The sequence below is a fragment of the Hyperoodon ampullatus genome (assembly GCF_949752795.1).
Source record: "Hyperoodon ampullatus genome assembly, chromosome: 3".
In the NCBI taxonomy this organism is placed as follows: domain Eukaryota; kingdom Metazoa; phylum Chordata; class Mammalia; order Artiodactyla; family Ziphiidae; genus Hyperoodon; species Hyperoodon ampullatus.
In genome coordinates this window covers 105,251,773-105,277,948 of record NC_136916.1, presented here as the reverse complement: position 1 = coordinate 105,277,948, position 26,176 = coordinate 105,251,773, and the positions used below count along the sequence as shown (strand labels likewise).

At 42.9% G+C, this 26,176-nt stretch overlaps 1 protein-coding gene across 1 annotated transcript; it reads left to right on the top strand.

Annotated features, from left to right (window-relative positions):
* Window positions 1-372: 372 nt before the first annotated feature.
* Window positions 373-20,453, top strand: DAD1 (defender against cell death 1; the record flags this gene model as incomplete). The annotated part of the gene is made up of 3 exons (XM_079701188.1): window positions 373-583; window positions 9,734-9,908; window positions 20,212-20,453. 2 exons carry the CDS (start codon window positions 373-375, stop codon window positions 9,862-9,864), a joined length of 342 nt encoding a protein of 113 aa, XP_079557314.1. The 3' UTR covers window positions 9,865-9,908; window positions 20,212-20,453.
* Window positions 20,454-26,176: the final 5,723 nt, after the last annotated feature.

Here is a 26,176-nt window from a genome sequence, read left to right as displayed (position 1 = left end):
AGAGAACGCTGTCCGCTGAAAAACCTCTTCCCCTCTCCCTCTCACACTATCTTGTTGCTGGAGCAACTGTGGGCGTCACCAACATGACGGCGGAAATAGCACAAAAAGATACACGTCTCCAGCTCACGGAGAGATCCGTTGCGCAGGCGCATTAGCTTTCTCTGGCTGTAGTTCTCATTCTGTAGATATATTCTGCGTCTGCGCATTACTTGTTTCGTGCCTTGGCCGGCCTATACGCCTGCGCAAAGTAGCAAATTGGGGAGGGCGGAGCTGGGCTACTAGCGGTGCGCATGCGCCGACACTACATCCGGTGTGGTCGTCGGGTCCACTAGGAGTTTGGGGTACGCCGGCCGGAATATCGAGCGTGTAGTCATGTCGGCGTCGGTGTTGTCGGTCATCTCGCGGTTCTTAGAAGAGTACTTGAGCTCCACTCCTCAGCGTCTGAAGTTGTTGGACGCGTACCTCCTGTATATACTGCTGACCGGGGCGCTGCAGTTCGGTTATTGTCTCCTCGTGGGGACCTTCCCCTTCAACTCTTTCCTCTCGGGCTTCATCTCCTGTGTGGGGAGTTTTATCCTAGCGGGTAATGATTCTATAAGTGATATCAGTTATAATGTGTTACTTTGATGCGTGCTTTTATTCCCACAGTACTCGTCTCTATATGAGACCACCGCCTCGTGAAGTTGAGAGAGGAACCTGCATTGCCCACTTTTTGTGAATGGGGAAATTGAGGCACATTCAGGTTGTCGTGCCTAATACCAAAGAGCCGCCGAGGAGCTGGGATTAAATCTGGAAACACCTTCATTTTGCTGTTCAACCTGGTGATCCACTTCACTTCACATTGGTCCATGGAAAACTCCCAACTTTCACTTAGCTTTAACACAGCTTTGAAGTTGGTAAACTTGTAAAATGGAGAACCCAACTCTGAAGCTGTCATTTCACTATCCTGAACTCAGTTTTCACTCACACAGGTCTATTTTAGCTTTATTATTCTGATTCCCAGCAAGTTTGATACCTTGTAGACTGCCATATTTAACGAGAGCTGACTGTCCCCATATATTTTTGCCAAAATCTGATCTTTCTTGCTCAACAGGGATTCACTGAATACTGAGTCCAGGCTTGGCCCAGGGAGTGTTGGCCAGTACAGTTTATAGGTGGCTACCACATGAACTTTTCCAGTCATGGTATCACCTGCTGCATGACTTGGAAAACATGCTAAAATTCATGTTTGTTTTTTTTTTCCATGTGTGATCATCAACAGTCACATTGTAAATAGTATTTTGTATCTCATACAAGGTATGGTAAAAGCTTTGGGGATACACCTGGTATATGTTTCTTGTCCTCAACGAGTTTACAGTGTAATTGGGGCATAGACAAAATACAACGTTAGAATTGTCTGGAGACTTCATTTACAGTGGAGTCTTAATTACAGCTTAGAGTTAGAAACCTATAGAATGCTTATTACACATTCAAATTGCTAGTTCAGATTCATGCCAGAGATACTCTGCCTTCTACTCTTTCTCAAGTTAAGATAAGTCTAAGGTCTTAAGAACTAGTTCAGTAAGCCTGGCCTGGAGTTGCAGAGTTAGCGTGTACATCTTTGAGTTTTGGCTTAGATGACCAAGACCTGGTTCTCTGTAGCAGCATCCTGGTCTACAGGAGTTTATATGTTACCATCATCAGATATACTACCCTCTTTGCTCTAGACTCCTCCTTCCTCCCCTAAAATACTGTTCATGACTAAGAATTTTATTAGCCAGACAGGAGAAGGAATCTTTTAATTTTATTTATTTTTTATTTCTTTGGCCACCACGTGGCATGTGGGATCATAGTTCCTCGACCAGGGATTGAACCCGCACCCCCTGCATTGGAAGCACGGCATCTTAACCACTGGACCGCCAGGGAAGTCCCAGGAGAAGGGATCTTGAGAATGTCTGATTTTGTTTTCCAGGTCTGGAAAGAGTAGGAATAGGGTGGGGCCTAAAAGGTGATTAAAAAAAAAAGCCTTCTCTGTGCTGAAGTCACCCTGGCTTCATAAGCTTCTAGGGTTAAGAATGAGTTCTCAGGGCTACGTGGAAGAGTGGTTTGCAGAAGAGTGGATGTGGACTGGAGTTGCAGATTCTTGGTGTGATAAAAGAAGATTTTTTTGAGCAGATAATTTTTCCAGTGCCAAGTCTTTTTTTTTTTTTTGAGGCTGTTGTGGCTAAAGTTGAATTGGCAGACCCCCTACTCTCCTCCTCAATGAGAAGTTGATGGCCTGTCATTGAAGAGAAAGGAAACTTTAATATTGAGGTCCTTTTGGGGGATTCTGATGTCCGTAGGTGTTGGATAATTGGTAATTGGGTCAGGGAAATGAAAGTTGCTTCAGGAAAAGAAGGGATTCAAGACAATTTAGAGTTGCTGTGGAAGGGTATCGTTTGCATTTCTTTTGACAGACTTGACCTTACTAAATCCACTGCTGCCATTTGTTAGCTCCGATCCTCAACTGGATACTTTTTAAAAAAAATTTTTGGCTGTGTTGGGTCTTTGTTGCGGTGCATGGGCTTCTCATTGGGATGGCTTCTCTTGTTGTGGAGCATGGGCTCTAGGTATGTGGGCGTTAGTAGTTGTGGCACATGGGCTCGATAGTTGTGGCACGCGGGCCTAGTTGCTCCACAGCATGTGGGATCTTCCCGGACCAGGGCTTGAACCTGTGTCATTGGCAGGTGGATTCTTAACCATTGCACCACCAGGGAAGCCCTGGATACTGGTTTTAATGGGAGATTTTAAATTTGGAGTTTATCCTTTGTTCTGGTTGTTGGGAAGGGAAGGCTTGTACTTATTTATAGTGCTGAGGTTTCTAACTTCCCTGAGTTGTGTTTCCTATTGGAAGAGAATGGAGAAGGCCAGTTTGGCTGAGAAAGGGAATTGTAGGCGATTACATTGAAGGATTAGGTAGTGCTGGATGCTAGAGCTTTGAGTGTCAGGCCAAGGAGTTTTATCCTGTAGGTAATAGGAATGCATCTAAGGATTAAAAAAGTTTTTTTTTAAAAATTAATTAATTAATTAATTTATGGCTGTGTTGGGTCTTCGTTTCTGTGCGAGGACTTTCTCTAGTTGCGGCAGGTGGGGGCCACTCCTCATCGCGGTGCGCGGGCCTCTCACTATTATGGCCTCTCTTGTTGCGGAGCACAGGCTCCAGACACGCAGGCTCAGTAATTGTGGCTCACGGGCCTAGTTGCTCCGCGGCATGTGGGATCCTCCCTAACCAGGGCTCGAACCCGTGTCCCCTGGATTGGCAGGCAGATTCTCAACCACTGCGCCACCAGGGAAGCCCCGGATTAAAAAAGTTTTAAAAAAGGTTTTAGATTTAAGTAAAGGAGCGACTTAAAATTGGTGTTAATGTGTAGGATGAATTGGAGGGAAAAGTTCTTTAGCTTGGTTCCCTTAATTTCTTTTTTGGCAGTCTGTTCTCTTCCATTCCTTCTGCATGTGTTATGTAGCATACGTTCTTTGGAAATTGGTTAGTACATTTTAAACCGATATAGGATACTATTGCATTTTTTAAAAAGCCTGGTGTTATTTGGGTCTGATGAAAATGGTCTGTTTTCTTCTATTCCCTCATGACCAGGAAACTTAACCATAGTTTCAAGGAGACAGAGGTAGAAAATTGCCATTGAGAAGTCTTTTTTTTTTTTTTCTGGATCAACAGTTTACAGTAGAATAGGCTTTGAAAGGACTTCAGAGGTAAAATATTTTTCTCTTTCAGACAGATTTCAAACATCCTCAGCAGCTGACTGTTTATCTTGTGGTTAGATCTCTCTAGAGGAGGACATCTGTCCCTTTTTCAGAGTAGCATGTCAGTGTTGGCAGCCCTTCTAGTTTCCTTTTTTACCTAACTGAAATCCCTCTTTTTGCTCATTTAAAGTGCTATTTTGGAGGGATGAGTGGAAAACAATAAGACTGTCCTTAAAATAAATCTTTGATCTTGAAATCAGTTTTTAAGTCATTTCACAACTTTGGTCTATTCTGTTTTCTAATCTATATGAAATATTTACGGATTAAAAAAAGTAGTTTACAGATCCAAAAACAGTTTGAATCTGAAAGGCAAGGAGGCCTAATTCAGGGTGTTTTCTATCGCACAGGAGATCTTGGGCTGTGTGGACTGGGGTCCAGCATTTCTTTGGAAATTATCTATTAGATTTCTGGGCCCATAACTTATCCAGGAGATTGGAAGTTTGCCAGCCTTATGCCTGACAGTCCTGTTTCTAAACCTCTTTCATATCCATTGCTACCTCTGCATCCTCTGTCACTCAAGCTCTCAATATCTCTTATCTGGACTACTGTGATCTTCCTTATTGATCTCCCACACTCTCATCTCTCTCCCTCCAGTCCATCTTCCACTATGTTTGCAGGCTTGATTTGACTTGCAAATCTGATTGTGCTACTCCCCACATAAAATTTGTCTGTACCCAAAGAGAAATTTTAAAAAATTTTAATGGCTAGAGGGTCTTTGATAATCCGTCCCGGCCACATCTCCAGCTTCATCTCGTCTCCGCCTCCTCTGTACTTTATATTCCAGCACTGTTGAGTTACTTGTTATTCCCTGAACATGCCGAGATGTCTTAAGCTATTTTACCTTTGTTTGACTGCCCAGAAAATTCCTTCACTTCTCAGCCATCTCAGCTCAAGTGCTGCTTCCATTTGAACCCTTCCCTGGCTCTTCAGATTTAGGTCTTTCTCCTGTATTCCTATTTCACTACACTGTAGTGGTGTAGTGCTCTTTTCATCTCTGCATCCTCAGTGCTTAACACTGTATGTTAAATTGTGAGCATGCCTATAATAAGTTAAGGAATATTGAGTTATGTGCCAGGTTCCCTGCCAGGGTACTGAGGCTTTAACTGTGGAACACGCAGACATGATCTCTACTCCCACAGAGTTTATAATCTAGTGGGAGATGCTGACAAGTAAACCTGGATATAGTGCTGTGATGGAGAAGTACTGGTGAGAATAGGAACACAAGTAGGCACTCAACCCTGCCCAGTGGTCCTATAATACTTCTCTGATATGTTTGCTTTTCCAAAATATGCTTCATATTTTCTCTCTTCACTTTCATCTATATTTTCTGTTTTCCTCTATTCTCAGTTGATGATCTTGCTTTATTTTTTTCTTTGCTAAAAAAGAAATCCTTTCATCTTCCTACCAAGGAATCATAGCAACCCACCTACACATGGACCCCCTACTCTTTGACTTATTTCCTGTAATGGTGGATGATATATCCCTTTCCTATCAGAGGTCGGTTTCTTCACTTGTGCGGAGGATCCAGTCTTCTCTTGCTCACTCAGGGACTCAGTTTCTGTAATCATCCCTCCATTCTGCATCATTAATTTCTCTCTACTGGATAATTCCCATCATACATACATGCTCTAATATCATCCAATTAAAAAAATTAATTTGACTTCAGATACCCCTTCAGCTACTATTCCATGTCTTTCTGCTCCATCATCACAGAATTCCTTGAAAGAATAGTTGTCTAGTTGCTGTTTCTGCTTTCTCACTGTCCATTCATTCCTTAACCTACTCTTGGTGGTGGTCTGTCCCCACCACTACAGTGAAACTGCTCTTGTCATCTTGCCAGATCTAATGGCCATGTACCTCACCTTGCCTGAATGCTCAGCAACATTTAGCACTTAACATAGTTGGCTGCTTCCTTCTGAGGGAGTGAAGTACTTTCTTCTCAAAGCTTTTGCAACACTACACTCCTGCTTGTTCCTTCTCACCTCATTGGTTTTTCCTTCCCACTGTTTGTGCTAGGTGCTTTTTGGTCTGAGGGCATGGTTCTAGACCTCTTCTCTGTATTTCTTTCCCATAGGTTAATTTAAATAATGTCTATATAACTACAACTACCACATTTATATTTTCAGTTTTGACCTATTCCCTGAATTCCAAATTAGTAAGTCCAGTTGCCTACTTGACATCTTCACTTGATGTCTAACACACAACTCCAGATTGAACCTTCCGGCCTAGCCATCTACCTTTTCTCTGGTCAGTACATGGTGTCAACTTTGGTTAAGCTGTTGAAGCCACAAATTTAGAAGGTTTTTTTTTTTTTTTTGCTGCTTGGCCCGTGGGATCCTAGTGCCCCGACCAGGGATTGAATTGAACCCGGGCCCTTGGCAGTGAAAGCTCGGAGTCCTAACCACTGGACTGTCAGGGAATCCGTAGAAGGTTTTCTTGATTCCTTGATTTCTCTTATCTCCCACATCCATTACATCAGCCAGCCCTGTCTTCTCCAAAATACAGCCTGTATCCCTTGACTTCTGTCCCTTTTGACTACCATTACCTGAGCTCTTTGGCCCCTGCATGACTCTTCGGCTTCTTGAACTTTGCAAACCATTCTCCGCATTGCAGTTCTACCATCCTTAAAAATTTTAGATCAGATTATTTTACTCATCTGCTAAAACTTTGAAATATTGCTCCATTGTACTTAGAACGAATCCAGACTCTTTACTGAAGCTTACAAAGCCCCACTGATTTGGCCCTTGTCTCCCTCTTGCCCTTGATCCCTACATTCTGGTCAGTCTGACCAAGATTGTTCTTGCTATCTGGAATGCTCTGCCCCTAGATCTTTGCATGGTTGGCTCCTGTCTTTCAAGTTTTGGTCTTAAATAGCACCTTCTTAGAGAAGCCTTCTGTGGCCACCAAATAAGAAATAGCTTCCCAGTCACTCTTTTATTACCTTGCTTTGCTTCATAGCGCGTATCACTACCTCATATTTCCTTGTTTAGTTGTTTTCTCATTTTTTATGTTTCTCTCCATTAGAGTGTAAGTTCCCTGGGAGCCAGACTCTTGTCTGTCTTCTTCTGTGCCATAGTCCTAGCACCTGGGACAGTGCATGGCACATAGTAGATGCCCAGTAAATATTTTGCTGACTAAGTGAATATTTAAGGAGATAAATTAGAACTGCTAAAATGGAGCAAGCTGCCTTAGGAGGTAGTACATTTCCATCTTTGGAAGTGCTCAGGAAGGACTGAAGGATCTTTTGTGGAGGAGCTTTTCGAACAGGTGTTCTTTGCCTTTTTTGAGAATTACAAACCATCCAGAGCCTGTGTTACTGATAGAGGCGGCATATCCCTGCATCTGAGGGATTTGCTGCCTCTGTCAGTAATACAGTCTCTGGATGGTTTGTAATTCTGCACCTGGGGATAACTTACCAGATTCTGGATATGGTGAGTATACTTTGGAACTATTCCCAGCTGATTCATGCAGCCTCCCCTGGCATGCCCATATCCGCCACCTCTTAGGTGTTTTGTGCATTAGATGGGGTGTTGGTCTTTAGGACCTTCAGGGTCCTTTGCGTCTCTGTGCGATTCTGATTCTTATGTTGTCATTGAAGCAACTTGGGTTACTATGATTATGATAATGATAACACATCAATTCATTTCTTTGTCTGCCTTCATGGGGAGCTTCTCTCTCCGTTTGTCCCCTCATATTTCTCGAAGCACTACTCTACTCCCATCTTCCACCCCAATAGCCGCTGTTAATCGTGTTTGGTATCTCTTTCTCCAGATTTTTTCCTAGATTCCAACTAAAATAAATGAGAAAATAGTTATGTGTGTGTGTGTGTGTGTGTGTGTGTGTGTGTGTGTATGCAGTTTAAGAGAAATCTGAAAGGGAATAATATTTTTGGCTTTTTTTCACTTAATATATCTTAGACATCTTTACTGTCAACATATAGCAAATTAATCTCATTCTTTTGAATAATTGCATGGGATTTTATTGCATGTCTGTAGTGTAATTTATTTAAGTAATCCCTTTGATGTCATTTGGACTGTTTTCACTTTTTTTTTTCAACTTTACGAACATGCTGTTAGAATGCCTTTGTTCTCTAAGATAAATTCTTTACTCAGAAGACATTTAAAATATAATAGATGTTGCCGGTTGCTCTCCCAAATGGGTGAACCAAGCTATACTCACCACAGTGGGATTTTAACTGGTCGCCCTTGCTTCAGTCAGTGTCCTTCATATTTTGAAGGGTTCAGGTGCCTGAAAAGATCCGGGTTTTTTTCCACAGTGTTTGCATGTTTAAGCATAATGAAGACTGTTGCCATGACGATGGACTCTGGAGAAGTAGTCTGGTAGTTTTTTTTTTAATTTGTCTATTTATTTATTTATTTATTTTTGGCTGCGTTGGGTCTTTGTTGTTGTGTGCGGGCTTTCTCTAGTTGTGGAGAGCAGGGTCTACTCTTCATTGTGGTGTGCGGGCTTCTCATTGCGGTGGCTTCTCTTTTTGCAGAGCACGGGCTCTAGGTGCACTGGCTTCAGTAGTTGTAGCATGCGGGCTCAGTAGTTGTGACTTGTGGGCTCTAGAGCACAGGCTCAGTAGTTGTGGTGCACGAGCTTAGTTGCTCCGCGGCATGTGGGATCTTCCCGGACCGGGGCTCGAACCCATGTCCCCTGCATTGGCAGGTGGATTCTTAACCACTGTGCCACCAGGGAAGCCCAGTCTGGTAGTTCTCTGACCTTTGGGTTAGATCTCAGTCTGTTGCCTTTTCTTGGTTAGTGATGGAATGGATGCTAGCCTGAAGCAAATTTGGGTTAAGTAGTGTAATCATTTGTCACAGGTATAAAGATATTTTGGAAAAGTGTATTCCTAGAGCTTTCTTTTCATGTCAGATGGTGACTGTGGCTATGGTATCAGGTTGGAATCTTCAAGGGTACAGAGTGTGGTAGTAGAGAGTTCTCTGTCAAAGTCATGTAACTTAGATCTCTTGCCTTTTTTGAGACAAGCATCTGCTAGAACTTTGAGATCAAAGATTATCTACAGTTGTGAGGTCCTCATGGATAAGCATCTCTGCTGTCTAACATACACATTCTGTTGGAAATAATTCACAATTTTATAACTTTTGGTCATTCAGCCTAGCCCCTTTGTTACTGCCTCAACTACATCTTGATCTAGGTATAATTATAAACTTAATTCAGGAGATAAGAGAGTTCTAAAGATTTTTTGGTTTTATATCAATATTTTTTTTTCTAAGTAAGCCTTTGGTTTTTAACCTAACTCTGAGAAGTTGTATTGTTCCCTTAAACAATTAACAGCATAAAATTTGTGTACAACTTGATGAACTTTTAAATTCACCCTTTTAGCCACCACCAGATTAGGATATAGAACATTATCAGTACCCTAGAGGCCTTTCCTCTTGCCTTCCAAGTCATCTCCTGTGAACGATAAAAACCACTGTCCTGATTTGTATTACTGTAGATTGGTTTTGGCCAATTTTAAGCTTTATATAAGTAGAATCATAAAGCATGTATTTTTTGGCGTCTGGATTATGTTGCTCGTTGTGATATTTGCCGAATTCATCCATGTTGTGAAGTTCTTTTTCATTGCTCTGTGGTATTCTATTGTATGCATATGCCATAATTTACCCATTTTACTGTTTGTTTGTTTTTTTTTTGGCTTGTGGGATCTCAGTTCCCCAACCAGGGATTGAACCCGGACCCGTGTCAGTGAAAGTGCCAAGTCCTAACAACTGGACCACCAGGGAGTTCTCCCCATTTTACTGTTGATAGACATTAGATTGCTTCCAGTTGGGGGCCACCATGGGTATCATTCCTGTACGTGCCTTTTGATGGACTTACGTGTCATTTCTGCTGGAACAGAATTGTTGGGTCAGAGGGTATGTGTGTGTGCATTAGTCATACTTGTTTCATACTTCTTGATAATCACTTTTGTGTTTTTCTTCTTGTACAGTTTGTCTGAGAATACAGATCAACCCACAAAACAAAGCGGATTTCCAAGGCATCTCCCCAGAGCGGGCCTTTGCTGATTTTCTCTTTGCCAGCACCATCCTGCACCTTGTTGTCATGAACTTCGTTGGCTGAATCATTCCCATTTACTTAATTGAGGTGTAGGAGACTAGAAGAACGTAAGTAATGATCTTAGTGCTTGTCACATGGTGTTGGTTTTAGAAACAGAAATCGGAGGGGCTGGTTTTGATCATGGTTGTCAGAGTTCCCATATTGTTGATAAGATGTTTGCAGAGTTTTCCATATTGGTCTGCAAAGTATGTGTTAATATCATCATGATTCATCAGTGCTGCTGCTCTTGGTCGTTGCCTCCTCTTCTCACTGTTCTGCAAATCATTAAGATAACAGAAAATGAGAGTTTGCTTGTAGCTAATACATTAATTTCTGCACCAATAACTCCATGAAAATAACTCTGAGATCTTGGAAGGGACATAAATTGTAGGTTTTGCTTTTAGATTTGCTCTATAATTTTTTTTCTGATTTTGATCTCAGATGACTTCAAACGCTGGGCCATTGTCTCCATAGTACCTAGTATAGTGCTTACAGCTGATAGACATCCAGCATGTGCCGAATGAATGACGATGGCTGCTTGCTTATATATGTGCTAAATAAAAATTAATGGGAAAATGGGATTAGCTTAGGAGAACACTTTAACATATAGGATGAGATGCCGTTTGGTCATTTGCCAGTTTTCTTTTTTTAGCAATAGAGCTCTTTTTTTTTTTTTTTTTTACGTAAACTCATATAGAATCTCAGCAGTGGAGCCGAGTTGTTCTGATTGACAGAAGTTGAAAAGCCCTCTTTGCTTGGGCTCTCCATGTGTGGTATGCTCTCCCCTCCATCCTTTCCTCCTAAGTAGAATCCTAAAAGCTCTGAGAAGTACTTGACTCTCTCTCTCTCTCTCTCTCTCTGTGTGTGTGTGTGTGTGTGTGTGTGTGTATATATATATATATATATATATTTTTTTTTTTTTTTTTTTGGCCGTGCTACACGGCATGTGGGATCCTAGTTCCCTGACCAAGGATGGAACCCATGTCCCCTGCCTTGGAAGTGCGGAGTCTTACCCACTGGACCACCAGGGAAGTCCCTTGACTCTATCTTAAAACTTATTTTATATATGAGAAAACAGAGGTCCAGAACAATCCACTGGCTTTCCCTGGCCACATAGCTAAGTGGAAGCAGTGTAGTGCTTTAGTCCAGTGGTGCTCTTGGCCTAGTGCTCTTTCAGTATCCCATGTTGCTCACTGATGAATGAATGCACTCTATTCTTTGCCTTTCTCCTACAAAATTAAATATTGCTATTACTGGGGTAGAGAAACGAGAACCTTAGGAAACTTACCCTCTTTGGGGGAAGGATATCCCAGGACCAACCTCTTTCTATCACAACTTGGAAAGCTATCATTTTTGTACTAATCAGAAATCTAACATAAGAGTTAGAGCAACCATGGACAAAGTGAATGCAATAATGTGACAAGGACTTTACTTCAGTTTCTAGCATGAATCAATCAGTTACTTAATATATTACATAAATCCTTTCCATAGATACTGTCTCAAAAACAGTACTGTTAGTTCAGGTAAGCTTTCATTTTTGGCAGTGGTAAGTTGACAGAGGTGGTTTTATCAGTGAAAGAGGTTGTGAATCACTTCTTTCTACTATCTTAATACAGTTGAACTTTTTGGAGACCCAATCAGGACTTGAGTTGTTCCCCCATGTGCTAGTCAATGCCTTGATCCTGGGAACACAAAGAAAAGTAAAATGTGGCTGCCTTCAAGCAGTGAACAGTTTAGAAGGGGAAAAGCATGTAAACAGCAGTTAGAGCCACACTAAAGACCTGAACAAAGTGCTGTGGCGGTCCAGAGAACTGGGCCGCCGTGCCATCTGGGAGCAGAGGCCGCAGACAGGGTGCCTGACCAATGACAGCTTCTTGAGTACAGCTAGAAAATTCACCCACCAGCATTGACCTGCGAACATCCTGAGTAACCCTTGGGCTCTGATAGTAACCTTGCTGGAAAGGTCATAAGTCTTCTGATTGCCCTACTCTAAATTTCTAGTTACTTTTTCTAGATGAGTCATGTTGTATGCTTTAACAAGGGGACAGAGCAAGCAGTTCAAGGATGTTTGTTCTCTAGGATCAGGGAAATACCAAATCATGAAAAATAATTTCCTAGGGCCGTCGTGATTGGAGGAGGACTCTGCAGCAGAGAGGCTAGTATTTCAAAGTCATGACAAAAACAGAGACAAAAAAGCAAGCTCAGCAGAAACTGCGTACTGCAGACCCTATTAATGATCTAGGGCCACCTGTTCAGCAGGGAATTATGGGCCCAAGGTATAGCACGATCTTCCAATCCCAGATTGCAGTGTTAAATCATTCTATAGAGAGTATATTCGTAGTGAAATCCTTCTGTGGGGGACTCCCCAGGGGGTTTTTCACAGAGATCATTTGTGAAATGATCACAATTTGACATCTACTGTACTGTCCTGCCCTCAATTTTCAAATATACATTTATTTGCCCTTTTTCTGTGCTTCTAACTTAGTTCTATGTGCATTGTGCTAAAACACTTTTAAAATGGTTTTCGAGTGAGTTTTCAATATTTATATCAACTCAGAAGGTAGAACAAAACAGATTGAATATTCTCCATATTTGACAAATATGTTGAGAGTTGGGTATAAAAAGAATAAACATCTGTAGCTTACTGCTCTTGTGTGAATTTGGGGGTGACATTTAAAACCAGCAGCTACTGTGAAAAAGCATATCAAAAGAAAATGGCACTGAGTTAAAGAAATTTATTCCAGGAGAAGTAAGGAAGTTAACAGATAGTGAGTGCTCGTGTGGGCCAGGCTTTAAGTCTTATTTTATTTTCAAAACAACCTTATGAGGATAGGCTTGGTAATTCCACTTACAGATGAGAAACTGGGGTTCAAAGAACCTTGCTGGAAATCTTTTAAGTCTAATAATCCAGTCTGGTGTCAAAAAATGTTAATATTTATTTTTGCTTAAAGTTGCTTATTACAAAGTATTTGACAATCGCAGAGTTAAAGACATGTGTTTAAAAAGTTACCACAGGGGCTTCCCTGGTGGCGCAGTGGTTGAGAGCCCGCCTGCTGATGCAGGGGACACGGGTTCGTGCCCCGGTCTGGGAGATCCCACATGCTGCAGAGCGGCTGGGCCTGTGAGCCATGGCCGCTGAGCCTGCGCGTCCGGAGCCTGTGCTCCGCAACGGGAGAAGCCGCAACAGTGAGAGGCCCACGTACCGCAAAAAAAAAAAAAAAAAAAAGTTACCACAGGGACTTCCCTGGCAGTCCAGTGGTTAGGACTTTGCCTTCCAATGCAGGGGGTGCTGGTTCGATCCCTGGTCAGGGAGCTAGGATCCCACATGCCTCGCAGCCAAAGAACCAAAATGTAAAACAGAAACAATATTGTAACAAATTCAGTAAAGACTTTAAAAATGGTCCACATCAAAAAAAAAAAAAGTTACCACAGTTATTTTTATTACCGTCCTTTCCTTTATTACTTAATTTCTTTGCTTTTATGACAATTTAAAAAATACAGAAAAGTACAGAGAAGAATATAACAAACACTGCCGTGTATCCACCACCTGGAATGAACAGGTTTTGAACAGATTAAGCATTGTAGATTGAACTGAAGTTCCTCTGAATCCCTCCAGTCCCCATTCCTTCCTTCTGCTGTAAGACTTGACCGTCTTCATGGCAGTTTTGTTCAGCTAGGACTATTGTAAAACCTACATCTTGTTAACACAGCCTTTTCCAAACTTCAGACTTTTGTGGCCTCCTGAAAACATGTCCAGAGATGGCAGTGTGAGAAACCTGTGGTAAAAGTTAGCTGTACAGTTGGCAGCACTGGTATAAGTGGCTATGCCAGTGGTCAAGAATAGACTCATAGGAGCTTTCCTGGTGGTGCAGTGGTTAAGAGTCTGCCTGCCAATGCAGGGGACACTGGTTTGAGCCCTGGTCCGGGAAGATCCCACATGCCGCGGAGCAGCTAAGCCCGTGCACCACAACTACTGAGCCTGCACTCTAGAGCCTGCAAGCCACAACTACTGAAGCCCGTGCACCACAACTACTGAAGCCCGCACGCCTAGAGCCCGTGCTCTGCAACAAGAGAAGCCACCACAATGAGAAGCCTGCGCACTGCAACGAAGAGTAGCCCCTGCTTGCCGCAACTAGAGAAAGCTCGTGTGCAGCAACGAAGACCCAACATAGCCAAAAGTAATAAATAAATAAAGTAATTAAAAAAGAGAAAAGAATAGACTCATAATGTTTTTTAGATTATCATAAAAATGAAAATGCAAATAGATAACTAATAAGAGCCTGCTGTATAAAAACAATAAAATAAAATTCAAAAAAAAAGAAGAGGGCTTCCCGGGTGGCGCAGTGGTTGGGAGTCCACCTGCCGATGCAGGGGACGTGGGTTCGTGCCCCGGTCCGGGAAGATCCCACATGCCGCAGAGCGGCTGGGCCCGTGAGCCATGGCCGCTGAGCCTGCGCGTCCGGAGCCTGTGCTCCGCAACAGGAGAGGCCACAACAGTGAGAGGCCCGCGTACCGCAAAAAAAAAAAAAAAAGAAGAAAATGCAGGGCTTCCCTGGTGGTGCAGTGGTTAAGAATCCGCCTGCCAAGGCAGGGGACACGGGTTCGAGCCCTGGTCCGGGAAGATCCCACATGCCGCGGAGCAGCTAAGCCCGTGCGCCACAGCTACTGAGCCTGCGCTCTAGAGCCCGTGAGCCAGCTACTGAGCCTGCGTGCCACAACTACTGAAACCCTTGCGCCTAGAGCCGGTACTCTGCAACAAGAGAAGCCACCGCAACGAGAAGCCCACGCAGGGGGCAACGAGTAGCCCCCGCTTGCCACAATTAAAGAAAGCCTGTGCGCAGCAAAGACCTAACGCAGCCAAAACTAAAATAAATAAATCAATTTATTAAAAAAAAAAAAGAAAATGCAAAAGTGAAAAATGCTCCTAGTGAGCTTCTGAGTTGGGAGAATCCATGCACACCTAAAGTGATGATCAGTGTTTGGCACTTAGGTGGCAGTAATCTATTTTGAATGAATGCATTATATAGAAGTTCAGTAGGTTTGAATATTTAAAGATTTACATACTATCTGTAAATATTTCCTGTTTTGTTTTTCAATGTCTCCTTGTGAAATTCTTTTCAGAAAATGTCAGCCTATCTCAGGTGTTCTGAAGGGAAATGAAGAAAAGAGGGACTTAGCTACATTGGGTCACAGCTTGGGAAGGAAAGTTCCTGATGACTGGGCCCTGGATCAGAGGGAGAAGTGAACAGGGCTTCGACAAGGGGACAGACCTGAGCTTGGAAGTATGCTCAGCCTGAGGGTGATTGTTTGCCACCAGGTTGTGCTGAAACCTTGTTAGTGTTGCTTTGCTTTTATGGTGGAGGCTGTTCTCCCACAGGTCTTTAAAAATTCGTAGTGTTTAATCCTGGCGGGAGCGAGGGCGCTACAGGGCTGGGCAGAACATAACTGACAAACAGTACTATTTACAAACAAGCAGTCGCCGCCGTTGGCTTTTTGAATTCATCATAAAGTACTGCAGTAATCTAGAAAGTTACCTCTGGAAGGGGATCTAAATGTTATTTCTTAGGCGCTACTGCCACCCAGTGGCTTGTACATTTCATTGCTGAGAGAAGGTACTACAAAGCCCAAGAGAAGCTGAGTTTGGGGGAAGAAACCACAGATACCTTTGTGATAAAACCTAGTTTCTTTCCAGTCACAGGAGGGCAGCAGAGGTCCAAGCGGGCCTAGGTGTTGGGTGGGGCTTGCTTTACATTCTGGCCAGAGGTGGGCGGTGTCAAGCACAAAAGGGCATGCAACCTTTGTCACCTAGGGAAGACCAAGTGCACGGTGACCCAGAGATTGACTTTTTATTTCCTTTTCTGATCTGTCAGTTCGAGAGCTCCCTTTCCAGTTTTTTGCAGACCTGTTTTTACCCTCAGCATGACCTCCTGCTGGCAGTCATCTTTAATTTTTTGGGGTGGGGGGGTTATTTTCCATTTCATTTTCTCTGTGACATTTCACCTTATATTGAATTAGGTTTAGCCACCAGATAAGTTCTCAAAAAGGGAACTACTCTAAATTTGTAGAAAGTATTTTGAGTTAGCATATTTTCTCAACCCCCTTTTTTTTCCTGGTTGGAGGGTGAGATTCTTTACTTATTCCTAAAACCTTGAATCTGCTTATTTTATTTACAAAAAAACCAAATAATTGATGATTCTTGAATTAGTGATTGTGCTCTATTTGGTATTTGGTTCACTTAAAACTACCAAAAAAAAAAAAAAAGAGAGAGAAAAAGAATAAAAGAGAATATCAAGTAGATTTGTGTCTTTTTAAAAAAATATGGCCAAGCTTTGCATTTTGCAGGGTCCTAGTTCCCTGACCAGGGATGGAACCCGGGCCCCGGCAGTGAAAGTGCTGAGTCCTAACCACTGGACCTCCAGGGAATTCCCATAGGTTTGTATTTATGAAGTTCATTCCCTGCCTTAGTTTCTCTAGCCTTGCAGCTCAGATGATTCCGACTGCAAGTCATTCTGCCCCCAGGTTGCATAAGACCCTCTTCTTGGGGCCCTCACGGTCCACTGTGCATGCCCCTAACGCTGCACTTAACCACATGGTTGTGAAACCATTCATTTTCTTGTCTCTCCCACTGGACTGTTATATTCCCAGAGGGTGGGGACCTCAGAGCTTAGCACAGGGCTAACGGTCACAATGCATGTTTGTTGAATGAGTGTATGAATGAGTAAATCTTTTTCAGCTGCAACAAAATGCTGTATAAAATAGCTGTATCATTAGTGATGTGAATGCTAAGACATGGGGAAAGTGCTGGGGAAGAAAGATGCCAAGGGAACAATTCACACGAGGGACGATGGAGTGGGGCACGAGCGTGAGGCTAGAAGTCGGAAGACCTGTGTTGTAGACTTTGCTGTGTTGTTAACTAGTTGAATGGAGAAATAAGCTTGTCGTTGAGCCCTAATTTCCCTATGTGCATAGGGAGGGGATTGGCCTGGATGGTCATTAGAATCTTTTGCAGCTGTTAAAGCCTCTGATTCATGATATTCCCATTGTGTTTAAGGAGGATCATGCTGTTTGTGTGGATCCTCAGTTGAGCTTTGCTTTTTCTTTTCTTCTTGCTTTTTACCTTCAATTGTTGCTTTTTATCCATATTACCAGGTTTTCATCATCCATCAAAGGTGCGATTGTCTGTAACAAAATGCATAGTGTTTGTATAAGGCCTTTTACAAAATTAGACAACATTTGTCAAATGTTTTACAGTTATCACATAACCAGGCTTGCAGAACTCACACTCCACATGCACTTAAAAAAATATTTATTTATTTATTTATTTATTTATGGCTGCGTTGGGTTTTCGTTGCTGTGCACGCGCTTTCTCTAGTTGTGGCGAGCGGGGGCTACTCTTTGTTGCGGTGCATGGGCTTCAGTAGTTGTGGCTTGTGGGCTCTAGAATGCAGGCTTGGTAGTTGTGGTGCATGTGCTTAGTTGTTCGGCAGCATGTGGCATCTTCCCGGACTAGGGCTTGAACCCGTGTCCCCTGCATTGGCAGGCGGATTCTTAACCACTGTGCCCCCAGGGAAGTCCCCACATACACTTTTACACATATCAACCCACGTCATCCTCACGGCCCACCCTATGATGGAGGTAGACAAATAGTAGTGTTCCCGTTCTGTGCATGAGGTAATTAAAGCTTGGTGAAATTTAAGTTGACTTCTCCAGGGCCTGGAACTAATAAGTGACTGAGTGGGAACTCGATAACAGATACTTTGACTTCACACTTTTACATTTCTCTCTATTATGTTCAAAGACTTTTGGATGATGAATATATACATTTTGTTAGAAGGTTTCCATTAACAGTATTAAGCTTGCTTCTCTTTTTCAAATGGGAAAAACTTAGGAGAGGTTGATAAGAAAGGATGAAGACAGGCTATCTAAAATGTTTCTGCAAAGTTGGTCATCTTTAGTATGATCTGGAAGAAGTGGAGGAGGATGCAGATCAGGAGACCCGACTTTATCCAGAGAGAGTGACCATGGGCTGGCGCTGTCCAGTAGAACTTTGCATTGTGTAAATCTAAGTCTGCACTGCCAAATAATGGTAGCTACTAGCCACATGTAGTTATTGAACATTTGAAATGTGGCTAAGTGAGGCACTGAATTTTTCATTTTATTTAATTTTAACTCAGCTTAAATAGTCACCTGTGGCGTGGTATTGGACAGCACAGCTCTGGACAAATCTGTCAAACTCTCAGGTGATGGTTTCCTCATCTGTAAGACTGAGAGGATTGGACGAGCTGATTTCTACAGCTCCTTTCATTTTCAGATCCGTGCCTTCTGAAATTGTAGTGATTCACATTGAGCTCTGAACCTAGAGTTTCTGCAGAATGGTCTTTGATTCACATTTTCTCTAATTTCAGTTTTAATTGGGTGACCAGGATCTAGGATGAGATGGATTGAAGGAAAATCAGTATTTGGGCATATCTGCTCAGTACTGGTGTCTGAATAGAGATGGTGCTGGGGAAGCAGATTCCAAACAGAAATGACCCTGTCTGGCATCATCTTTTGTGTCTCTACAGAGAGTAATTCTTTTTAACAGTTCTTTGTGTTGTGCCTTGCTTTCTCTTAAGATGATGAGAACAGCTGATTGAATGGTGCTGTCTTTCCTGCTTGGGTGAATAGACTGAAGAAGTCATGCTAACTCTTCTCAGTAGGTGTCTTCCACTTTGCATGTCTTGATATCAGGGGAGGAAATTTTATTTGTCAGTTTCCTGAAACCTTTATCCCCTGGTTAACAGTTGAAATCATTCTTCTGAGCTGGTGAATAGTCCAATTTTGTTGAGCTAATATTTCAAAGACTCCTAGAACCTCTGCTTTTAGAGTACTGTCTGGTAGATATATTTTTGCCTTAAAAGAAAGGAGCAGATCTATGTAAATAGGAATTTTCTGAAAACCATTGTCAAAGAGATTTACTCTCATGAGTCATTTTTTGCCTTTTAGTTGGACCAATCCCAGTGTCTTAGATCAATATGTTTTATTGTCATAGGATCTCAAAACTTGACTTTTGTACTGAATGAGGATTTCTTTTATAATTCTCATTGTGTCAGGCTCTTCCCTGAAGTGGCCCTGTGCTCTATTCCTCTCTCACCTTGGCCATTAGAACTGATGTGTGGTATTAGTTCATAGTCTGTTGTCAGTGAGTTTGCTTTAAGACATTTGATAGAGTGAATAGGTTAGTTTTAATAGGTCTGTTTGTTCTTATTTGACACTGTGATCACTTTTGCTCCCTGTTTTTGCTCTTTGTTTTGCATATTTCTCGTAATTCCACTGATGCAGGAATGTTCTGCAATTATGTAGCATTTCTCTTTCATTGTTAGTGGAATAAAAGCAATCTGGCTAGAAGTCTAAGATCTTTCCTCTAAACTCTGATGCTAGAATCTCCAGGTCACCTGAACCAATGCACAAAATAAGGTGGTGCCCTTTCACCTACTGGTGTAGCCCAGCTCTTCTGAAACATAGTGTTTCCCAACCTTTCTCATCTTCACACATAGAAGATGACAATATTTTTATGGCACACTGCAGGAAAATGGGCTGCTTGTGGTTGGGGACATTGGGGCGCCTAGGGCCAAGGGGTCACCTTCTGGCCACACCGTGTTGGAGCACACCAGGTGGGCAGCCCTCCTAGAGGTGTGAGAAGGGAAGTCTGTGTTTACAGGGCAGGGCTGGGCTCCACCTCACAGCTTACAGTCAGTCCCATCTGACTCTGGCAGCTGTGTGGCCTCTTCTCTTGGGGTTACTCTCCACCTCCTTCTTGCCAAAAATAATCTTACTGTTAAATGAAAAGAAAATTATTTCTTCTGTTTTGGTACTTCGTTAAATCTGAGATTGGGAATCTTTCTCTACTTTCTTTCGAATTCTTCCTTCTTCCACTCCCCCTACCCCACCCCCCAAACTGGAAGTTAGTGCTTTGTAAGCTTTCTAAATCCAGAAAAGCTCTTTAGGCTAAGTTGCAATCCTCTCACCACAAAAAGGGTTTGTGGATCAGAGAGGTCAGAGTGACTTACGTAAAGTCATGCAGCTAATTAATTGCAGAGGTGGCGTTAGAACCCACGGCTACAGTTCCGAGTCAGTTACGCCTTCGTGTGCTTGGAATTCAGATTTGAGCATTAATTTTTATGGATACCTCTATAAAATGTTCAGTGAAAAAATTTGCTTTATTCTGGTTGTTCTAACCTGGCTTAAATACTGTCCAGAATTTGGGAACTCCATAACTGCCTTTGTCTTTACGGGTTTAGAATTTAGATCGAAACCCTGTCTGTAGCATATCACAAAACATTTTTAGAAACCTTGAGTATCTCTTCTTACCTTTCTGCTTCTTTCTTAAAGGTTCACTTTTTGATTTCCCCTGGATAAGAAGAGCTCTTGAGATGGCAGTTTGTTGGACACACGGATTTACTTCAGATTTATGCTTACTACCGACTGATTTGGGATGCGGTTGGAGAGCCCAGAGAGTTCCCAGACTTCTGTGTCAGAACAACTTTGTAATGAGCATTTATTAGCACAACCTCTGCCTTCCATGAAGTGTAACCTTTTTGCCTTCCAAATTAAAAAGCTCCATGCGACTCCTTCCTCTGCCTCTGGCTCTGTTTTTTGTTTTTATTCTTTATTGGTATGAAAGTCCTTTTTTTCCTTCAATCCTCTGTGCAGAGCTCTTTAGGAGTTGATAACTTGCAACTGTGAATCTACCTCCTGTGTTTTCATTAAGTGTATTTGAAGTTAATGACAAAAGGCAGGGCTGACAACCCTGGGAAACCACAGTCCTTTGTCTTTTCCCTGGAGCTGGTAATCCCTTACTAATCCTTCAATTGTTGAGGGTGGTTCCGCTCTTATGACACAATGCTTCCTGGAACTGCATCATTAAGCACTTTGTGAGAAAAGTGTGTGCTTCCCCATTTATATCTGTTTCAACGTGATTTAGTGGTGAAAAGGGAAATATGTATCTCTTAGACCATGTAAGAAGAGTGCCAAAAGTGGGGTTTGTATATATGCTTATTTATAGGAGACACTACTTTCCAAACCACCTTCACAAATGTTCTCTCATTTTGTTCTTACCATTATCTCAGGGGTTCCAATCCTCATTAGATAGATGAAGAAATTGAAGCTCCGATTTGTAACTTGCTTAAGATCAGAGTTCATGACACACTTGGGTGGAACAATAGGTCTGCTGGCTGAAGTCTAGACATATTTATATGTATTGTGGTAGCAGCCCTATTTCCATCTTGGGTGCTATATACAGGAAATAAGCTATGTTGAGGATTCCACTATTTAAATTTAGCTGACTGCTGAGATGGTGAGTTGTGCTCTAGAGGTTTCCCAACTTGGTTGCACATTAGAGTCGCTTGGGGAACTTAAAAACGAAATCTCAATGCCCAGGGCACACCCCAGACCAATTAAATACAAATCTTTGGGGGTGGCATCTGCACTTTGTACCACTACTCGGGAGATTCTAACGTGCAGCCAAATTGGAGAAGTGCTGCTCTGGATTCTTGCTATGCAAAACGTAGCCTGTTGACCAGCAGTATTGACATAACCTAGGAGCTTATTTGAAAGAGACTCTCAAGCCCACCCCAGACCCTCCTGAAGCAGAATCTTTGTTTTAACGAGGTCAGCAGGTGATTCACGTTCATATTAAAGTTTGAGAAGCACCCATCCAGAGCAGGGGTTCTCAAATTTTGGTGTATCTCACAATTACCTGGGAACTTGGTAATGAATTTGGGCCTCTGTGTTTCTTAGCTCTCCATGTAACTCTGATACACACTAAAGTTTGCGAATAGCTCTAGATTAGGAGTCGGCAAGCTTTTTCTTAAATGAATGGCCTGGCAGTGTTCCAGTAAAACTTTATTCACAAAAGCAAGCTGTTGGTGCTTGGGCCATGGTTTGCCATTCCGAGGGATGCTAGTTCACTAAACTATGACTGAGTAATTGAATATGCTTTAAAACTTTTATGTACACATTTTCACAGCCATAAAAAGAAACGAAATTGAGTTATTTGTAGTGAGGTGGATGGACCTAGAGTCTTGTCATACAGAGTGAAGTAAGTCAGAGAAAAACAAATACCATTTGCTAACACATATATATGGAATCTAAAAAAAAAAAAAAGTCATGAAGAACCTAGGGGCAAGATGGGAATAAAGACGCAGACCTACTAGAGAATGGACTTGAGGATACGGGGAGGGGGAAGGGTAAGCTGGGACAAAGAGAGTGGCATGGACATATATACACTACCAAACGTAAAATAGATAGCTAGTGGGAAGCAGCCACATAGCACAGGGAGATCAGCTCGGTGCTTTGTGACCACCTAGAGGGGTGGGAGGGAGGGAAACTCGAGGGAGGAGATATGGGGACATATGTGTATGTATAACTGATTCACTGTTTGTTTTTTTGCGGTGCGCGGGCCTCTCACTGTTGTGGCCTCTCCCATTGCGGAGCACAGGCTCCGGACGCGCAGGCTCAGCGGCCATGGCTCACGGGCCCAGCCGCTCCGCGGTATGTGGGATCTTCCCAGACCGGGGCACGAACCCGTGTCCCCTGCATCGGCAGGCGGACTCTCAACCACTGCGCCACCAGGGAAGCCCTGATTCATTTTTTATAAAGCAGAAACGAACACACATTGTAAAGCAGTTATACTCTAATAAAGATGTAAATAAAAAAAAAAAAAACTTATGTACACATTTGTACCTTTATCAGGAGGCTTCTGAATTATTTTTAGTGTAGATTGATAAACAGGTATTTTGAATAAGAAAAGCATCTGAACTTCAAGATAAATGGGTGGAAAACTGGGAATAATAGTGATAATTTTGTCAAGGAAGACATTACAATTTTCAGAGCTTTTAATATACAAACTTTAATGTATGTCAGTGATCTTGAGATACATGGGGTAGATACTAAGCTCCCACTTAATTGGGTTAGCTGTTATCTCAGAGGTGATTTACCCAAGCCAGTGGGAAACCATCTTTGGTGTGTCTTTTCACCATTTGCAATATGGCAGAAGCCTATAGACAACTTTTGGAGTCTTGAGTTTAAATTTAGTTAAAAGCTCATTACAACTCATTTTTAGTCTTCTGTTCACTTGTTTAGTAGTTCTCAACTCTACATGTAGGAGAATTACCTGTGAAACGATTCAAGTTTAAAAAACGCATTACTACCGCCCCCCAACCACCGAGTTTCTGATTCTCTTTTTTTTTTTGGCTGTGCTGTGTGGCATGCGGGATCTTAGTTCCCAACCAGGGATCGAACCCATTCCCCCTGCATTGGAAGGGTGGAGTCTTAACCACTGGACGGCCAGGGAAGTCCCAGAGTTTCTGATTCTTAGGTGTGTTTTTTGTTTTTTGTTTTTTTTTTTTTAGCTGAAGTAACTAAAGACATGGTAGATGAGAGGCTCTGAATCAGGATGAGTAATCTTTTCATTCGATGCATCTTCCAGTCTGGATCTTTCTTAATACCCACCGGCTGTGTTGTGATGGTGCCTGTCCATGGGCCTTACACCTGGGTGCCCAGTGTAGCATGCTGCAAGAGTGGATTTTGAGTACTACGGCACAGGGTGAGCTATATCCTAGCATTTTCTGCTGCCTCTAGCTCAGCATCTTTATGGGATGGGTTTATTTTCTGTGCTCTTTTGTGGGGCCGGGGGCCATTTGTGACACCACTGTACATGGTCTGTTCCCTGCCATTCTTTGCAGTGGCTGGAAGCCTGGCCCTCAGCACCTGCTGCCCACACATTTCCTGCCCCCTATCACATGGAAACCATCTCGTGTGTTTTCTTCTTTTAGCAGCCAGTACCTTTGGCCTCTTTGATCACATCCTTTCATCTTAGGCTTCAAAACACTTTTGTTATGATGGTTGAACATACTTGGGCGGTCAGAGAGGCCTGCTCTCTGGTTTTGGAGGCTCAGTGAACTAGCACTGGTGGTTACCAGGGGCTGGGGAGCTCGTGTACAAACTCAGTGTGACTGTGTCCTCCCATCTTGGCTTGCGGCTCTGGGCTTCTGAAGTTTGAGTGCTGTATAACTTTCTAACTACAGTTAATTAAAAAAAATTTTAGCCCATATTAAAAATGGCTTTTTCCTGCACGAGGAAACAACACTTCACAGAACAAGGATCTTAGACAAGGGAATGAGAACAAAAGAGGAGGACTTCTGAGGAACTAAAGAAAATATTTTATTTGCTTAGTTTCAATTAATAGGTGGGTTCAAGCTTATGCAAAACTTCTGTCAATGGGATGAAAAAGAGGTGTATCTTCAAGACCCTAGATAGGCAGCCCGGTGCTGCCGAAAGCACTTTGCTTGCCCTGAAGGTGTTGATTCAAGGACCTGTTCTGCCACTTACAGTCTGTTGACCTTCTGTGGACCTTTTGTTTTGACGCTAAAATTTAGCCAATTAGGCACCCAGGCACCGTGCTACATAGTGCGTGGGATTACCAAAGATAAGACACAACCTTGGTCCAGGAATGAGTAGCTACCACTGAGCACCTACCGTATGTGTGGCATGGTATTAAGTGTCCTCCTGTTATTTATGTTTCCCTATAATCCCATGAGGAGGGAGGTGGTGTTCTCCTCTTCCAGATGAGGAAATGGAAGCTCAGACTGTAGTGTAAGGGTTTGAATCTTATTTCTGTCTGATTCCAAAGCATTTGGATTAGGCTTTGAGTGAGATAAATAATATAACAAGCATGGGGATAATAATACTTCACACTGTTGTTCCAACAAAACGTAAGTGAAAGTACCTTGTTAATGCAACTGCTCTACAAATGTACCCTCAGAGCAGTTGTCAGAAACACGGAGAACTGTCCACACATAGTGCTTTTCTCCCTCAGCTGCACGTCCAGTTTTACTAGCTTTCAGCTAAAGGATTGTGGTGGCCAACGTCAGGTCTTCCTCTTTCTCTGGAGAGAGACATCCTGAGGGACTCCCTAGATATCCCTAGAGACATCCCTAGGGTCTGCTATTCAGATCTGCTCTGCCTTTTTTCATGCCAGGGATGAACAACTTTGTTTTATTTTTATTTCACACACACGCGCACACACACACACACAAACACACACACACACATCAAGAGATAAACTCGCAGACACCCAACATTCAGCTTCAACAATCATCGACGTTTTACTTATTTATTAAAAATTTATTTATTTATTTTTGGCTGCGTTGTGTCTTCGTTGCTGCCTGCGGGCTTTTCTCTAGTTGTGGTGAGCAGGGGCTACTCTTCGTTGCAGTGCGCGGGCTTCTCATTGCGGTGGCTTCTCTTGTTGCGGAGCACGGGCTCTAGGCACGCGGGCTTCAATAGTTGTGGCACTCGGGCTCAGTAGTTGTGGCTCACAGGCTCTAGAGCACAGCCTCAGTAGTTGTGGCGCACAGGCTTAGTTGCTCCGTGGCATGTGGGATCTTCCCAGACCAGGGCTCGAACCTGTGTCCCCTGCATTGGCAGGCGGATTCTTAACCACTGTGCCACCAGGGAAGCCTTCATTGACGTTTTACCCCATCTACCTTCAGGATGTTAATAAGAGATATCTGGTGGGGAAGCGCCTCCTTTCTATCACTCCATCATTTAGTTAAAAAATATTTGTGCGCCTGCTCTGCCAGGCACTGGCCATGCAGAGGTGATCAGAACAGAAAAGGCACCTCCCTTTCTGAGCCTTACATTCGAGTTGGGAAGAGAACCAAATTAGCACATAAATAGAATCGTGTTGTAATGAAGTAGAGTGAAGGGCATAAACTGTAAGAAGTGATCATGAGTGGAGATGGGGAGGAAGCTGCTCAGACACAGTGGTCAGGAAAGGCCTCTCTAAGCAGGAGTCATTTAGGCTGAAATCTGACAGCTGAGTAAGAATCAGCCATCGGACCGGCTGGCTGGAGGGTATCTAGCTATTACTTTACTAACTCTTGTTGCCATGTGATTGAGTAGTGGAGTTTGCTTGTGCAGAAAGTATTGCCTTAGGAGATGACTAACATCAACATTTACTGAGGGAGTGTCTCCTAAGTGTACCGGCCTCTGTTTTGCCATTCTTCTCTAATCCTAAAGAGTGATCAAGGAGGGGCAAGAGTCATGGAAGAGGGAAGGGACATGCAGGCAGAATATAAGACACCGGTCTTGGGAGGGGGTCCTGAGACTCCGTCTTTTCCTGCTCTTTCCTCTGTGATGGCTGCATCTGGAACCACCTGGGACTTGGGTGTCCACAGGGCTTGGTGGAAAGTCTGGGGACCGAGTCTAGTGCTGATGTGGGCCTCGTTCACCATGATGGCAAGTGAGCCACTTCACCTCTTTCCCCATTTGTGAAAGGGGGAGATCATACTCT